Genomic DNA, 5,000 nt, shown 5'->3' on the forward strand with positions numbered 1-5,000 from the left:
TTCTTTCATGTTTTTTTTTTTTTTTATAAGCGGGTTGCCAAACTTTGCACAAACAAAGCACATCCAGAAGATCGCATCGCCAGAAAGTGCAAGATTACCGAGAAGAGTTTTTGAGACATGAAAGGAACTGGCCGGACCCACGCGATCCATGGTTACTTGTAACACCCTCAGAAGGGAATTTTCCAGTTTATTATGAAACCGATTTCGTTTCAAGATAAAGATAATAATAATAATAATAATAATAATAATAATAATAATAACATAAACTAAAGTTTCGCATTTTGCCTTGTACCTCGATTCGCTTCCTCTATTTCTTGGTACGCGCTTCTTCCCCGTGAATCCACATTGCCAGATACTTGACGTTTCTTCCTATAATGCGCCATATTGACAGCCAAGATACGGCCATGAACGGTCTCATATTCTGTAAAAAAAGAAATATGAAATATATAAAACAATCGGTAAAGTTTCCAGTTACGGACGGGCAAATGTTCATTTCCAAGGGACGTTTTTGTTTCCGTTGTTGCCGTCATTACTAAAACTCTTACACGGTAGCATGGAACATGACAGCGCCCTATCATAGCCTGCGTGGAAAGCGTTCTTGTTCGAACGAAGAGCCTCGTCCATTCTCGCCGTGCAACCTTTTTGCCCTGATTTTCGCGCCCTCAGGATACCAAAAAATCCCACTTCGGAGGCTTTGCTGTCTTCGTTCGCAGACGCACGCTGATATAGGCAGGCCACCTTAGCCAGCCCATGTCAGTCTGTGAGTGATCTCACCCAACCAACTTACCCTAAAAAAAATAGGCACAAACGACCTTCACACCAAAGTCCACTTCAAGAAATCATTAATAATTCGTGACCGAAGCAACCAATCAAGTAACAGATAAACGTCACTTGCATAAGCTTTAAACAACAACAATTTCAAAATACCCACAGCTACACAAACTCAAATGAACGTTTTCATCTTCTGGTATCTGGTACATCCCTCCGAGAACGTTTGTGTTTATCAGGATTTGTATCCTCTTTCAAGTGCTTAGTCATAGTTCTAGTGAATTTAGAAAGCTCGTTGGCACAAAGCAGGTAAGAGTGTACTCTCCTCTGGCATCTGGTACATCCCTCCGAGGAATTTTGTGCTTATCAGGATTTGTATCCCTTTTCAAGTGATTAGTCATAGTTCTAATGAATTTAGAAAGCTGGTTGGCACAAAGCAGGTAAGTGCACTCACCACCCCAACTACGAACGGGACAAGGGTTCGGCAGACAAACAAGGATATTAGAAAAACGTTTTTTATCTCAAAGTAAATTGAATGTATTAACCGCGCGCGTTCTCTTTATCACAGCACTTTGAGGACGCATTTTGTCGCTTGGTTTATCTGCATAATGCACTTCGCTTTCCACCAATCTGTCTCAGTGGAGGCCTTCATTGTTGGCAATTTCTTCAGCTAACACGAATTTGCTGCTTGATATCTTCTTCGTTAATGAAAAAAACACTTTTGTAGCGATAGGGCTTGACATGCGGCCTAGGCTGATATTTCACTCACCAGTGTTTTCATTTGATTTTCTCTGAGTCAGTAAATAATAGCGTGTGATGCGAATTCTTTTTCTGTGATACCTTCTTCTCGATCCTTCTGTTCCAAGACAATCATTTACACACTGACTCACGGTTAAAGTGTTATCCTATACTTCTCATTCATCTGACACAGTCATCAAAACATCTGATTTCTTCATCAAAAGTTTCTCAAACGCGCGCTAAAACTTCTCCATATGACACTCGATACACCAGTTTCAATGCCTGACGACCAAAGAGCAAAGACTTCGAAAAAGGCCACCAAATTATCGAATAAAGTTACAAAAATGGCTCCTTAAAAGCACCCTTACAGTGTCTGACACTTTATATGAAATACAACGGTTCATTTTCTCTAGGTCTTCTTTTACAGAGAAAATAGGTCTGGAAATAAAATTGGACGATTTAGCCACGGCAAGATACTAGAAAATTCTGGGTGACCAAAGCACAAATCAGCACATATATTCTTTGCAAAAAGGCCAATCTTCAAAGCAACACGCTCAATTTTTCCGAGACGGTCAAATAAAACAAACACTTTAACACCGAGTGTTGATGTCTTGGCTGGATAGACGCATCCTTTTGTGGCAAGGAAATACTTTGTTATTAGGACTGGAAATTCTAAACTTTCTCAACCTTTTTAGGGTTGTTGGCGGAGTGTATAGTTGAGAGATGCAATTGATTGCATCAAGGATGTTATGAATTTAAGATAACTGTACCTCGTTTGGTTATCTCTTCAATTTCAGCGTTAAAATCATGCTCCGCTTCCCGTCTGACTGGAGAAAAATAAGAAAAACAAAAGAAAGCCAGATGAGACATTTATCTTGAGGTAAAAAACCACCTTAAGATAATGGTGCTGTGATGTCAATGGGTGTCAGAGGGCTTTTTGTTACCTAGATACTGATGAAATGCTGTAGAAGTTTCCTTTTTCTCAAAAAATCACATTTTCACTGCACGCAGCGAAGATATGATTTATTGCCATGGTAATTAACTCGAATAGCCAATAAAAAGCGAGCTTCTGGCCCCTTCCGCCTTGTAAGATACTGTCGTGCTGCAAATAGAGGATGTTACATGACCGCGCGAAGATACAAATTTTATCTTCGAGTGCTAACAGAATCTCTCATAAGTGAGCGCAGTGAACGAGTGCGAGATATTATCAGTACGAGAAGATAAAATTTGTATCCCCAAGCGGTCTTGTAATATCTTCTATTTATTATACAGATACTGATAAAATGTCTTTATTAAAACAACTCGTTTTAGTCATTTTCGAAAGGGTGAAAAAGTGGTCATCCAACAGCAAAACACGCATGTTGTGTAACATGAAACTGGATATGAAAGTTGTGAAAAACATGAAAAATCATGATAATGTCAAATTGAGTCATAAAAATGTTACGGTAGTAGAGAAAAACTATATTTCAGCAAAACGTACCTTGCAAGGAAGTGGAGGCTCGCTTTTTTATTGGTTAATTGTGTTAGTTACCATAACAACAGTATACTCACATGTGAAAGATAAAGTAATATCTTCACTGCGCGCGGTGAAGATAAGTTTTTTTTTCAGAAAAAAGAAAGTCCTAGTATTTCATCACTATCTATATAATAAAACAACCTTACATTGCCACTTAGGGATACTCCTTGTGCTGCCAGTATCCCACACTCGTACGCTGCGCTCACTCGTGTGATACTATCAGCACTCGAAGATAAAATTCGTATGCACGCACGACCATGTTTTATCCTCTATGTGAATGACGAGGGCAACGCCAAGCATAGTTAATGCATGGAGATGGTTATGAATCTCGACAAGTTCCTTTGTTTGATGTTTTTGTCCGTATTTTTGGCCTTGACCCTGCACAAAACCTTTTTTCGATACGATAACCAATCAAATCCTTCGATTAAATTATGCGCAACTAATTTCTGAACTCGTGCGAGACCAAAACAAAAGATTGTGCTGGGTCACGGTCAATTCAACATCGATTGCGACAACATTGTTCTCGCTTTTGAAGGTTTGAAGGTTTCATAACCAGTCCCTCGATTAACTATGCGCCAAGAAAATGCGCAATTGTTAATTACTTTTCCATTATCTTAATTCCAATTTTTTGACGTTGCAAAACTGTTATTAGGCAAGCTGGAACGTCGATAAAATAAAACGTTGAATAAATTTAGGAGCCCATCAGAGCCTACAACGCAAAGGGCATTTTAACGGCATTTTCACAGATCAAACTATTTTTAAACGTGCTCTTAAATACGATTTGGCTTGCACGAGTGACCATTCTGAATCCCATGGGTAGTAATTTCGCATGGAAGACTTGTGATAAGCTTTAAACATCTGGTTTTGGGGGAAAAATCAATCTAAAAATTACCCAGTCTGAAGAGACGGAATAGACCATTTTCGAATTCTCACGGCTGGACTGGATCTAGGATGAAATGGAGGCTAATGCGGGCAAATCTTTTCACACACAAATTAATTTGCCCGCATGAGCCTCCATTTCATTCTAGATCCAGTAGAGCCGTGAGAATTCGAAAATGGTCTATTCTACAAATTCAGTGATGTTGCACGCACCAACTCATAGGCCTCTGCCGTGTAGACAAGCGAAATGAAGTTTTCATCAGAAGTGTGTTTTCATATAAAAACAAATAATTTAGACTTCGGAATAATTATCATTGAAAAATATTGTTTTACTTCATTTTTCCTCATCACGATCAATATTTTATTCTTTCAGTCAGCTTTAGCGCCAGAGTCGAACGTTTTGCGTGTCTAACAGTTGATGAAACTTAAGACAAGTATCACAATATTTAATTTTGAAGCTGACATTTTGGGGGTTCGATACGTAGAATATATTAAAAATGGAAGCTACTCGGTCGGCAAGAATGAAAGAAATGTATATATTCGACGGTCCTTTTAAGGGAACAAATGAGCCCAATAAATTGACCTACTCCCAACTATGTGAATTCATAGCTCAGTTGGTAAAGCATTGAACACACACATTGAAGCCGTCTGAATTTTTCAGGTTTCTGTAAAGAGACAGTTGGTTATAATTAGATTGTCTAGTTAAGTGCGAAGAAAGCTTCTACATTTCTATTATTTCAAGACTTTACGAATTTTCCAGTTAACAAAAACGTCTGGTTTGAAAGTTTCGAATTCCATGTGCCCAATGGAACTGTACATTTCTGTTGCACAAACTCGACCCAATCAAGCCACCCCGCATTTGCACAGTTTTCGGGCCGGTTAGTGAAGATCACAAGAACCTGTTCTGCGCATGAGACATTAGAAACAAAAGTTTGCTCAATTCGACCCTGCTGGTTGGAAAGGTCAAGTTGGACCACCTTCATAGCAATTATAGTCTTAAACACTTCGATTGGACCGAACCGAGACGGACCGTTCAATCTGACAACCGCAATTTTAGCTGGAGTAAAAGGCCCGTTAGACGTGAAGTTAACTTCATATC

At 39.1% G+C, this 5,000-nt stretch overlaps 1 protein-coding gene across 1 annotated transcript in view; it reads right to left on the minus strand.

Annotated features, from left to right (window-relative positions):
- The window catches only part of LOC138003579 (uncharacterized), a 51,073-nt gene that overhangs the window by 43,867 nt on the left and 2,206 nt on the right, over nt 1-5,000 (minus strand). The window contains exons 2-3 of the mRNA XM_068849701.1: nt 2,277-2,333; nt 293-421 (exon numbers count right to left, since the gene is read on the minus strand). Coding sequence (XP_068705802.1) covers nt 293-421; nt 2,277-2,333 — 186 coding nt within the window. The remainder of the gene's footprint in view (nt 1-292; nt 422-2,276; nt 2,334-5,000) is intronic.

The sequence above is a fragment of the Montipora foliosa genome, chromosome 5 (genome assembly GCF_036669935.1).
Source record: "Montipora foliosa isolate CH-2021 chromosome 5, ASM3666993v2, whole genome shotgun sequence".
In the NCBI taxonomy this organism is placed as follows: domain Eukaryota; kingdom Metazoa; phylum Cnidaria; class Anthozoa; order Scleractinia; family Acroporidae; genus Montipora; species Montipora foliosa.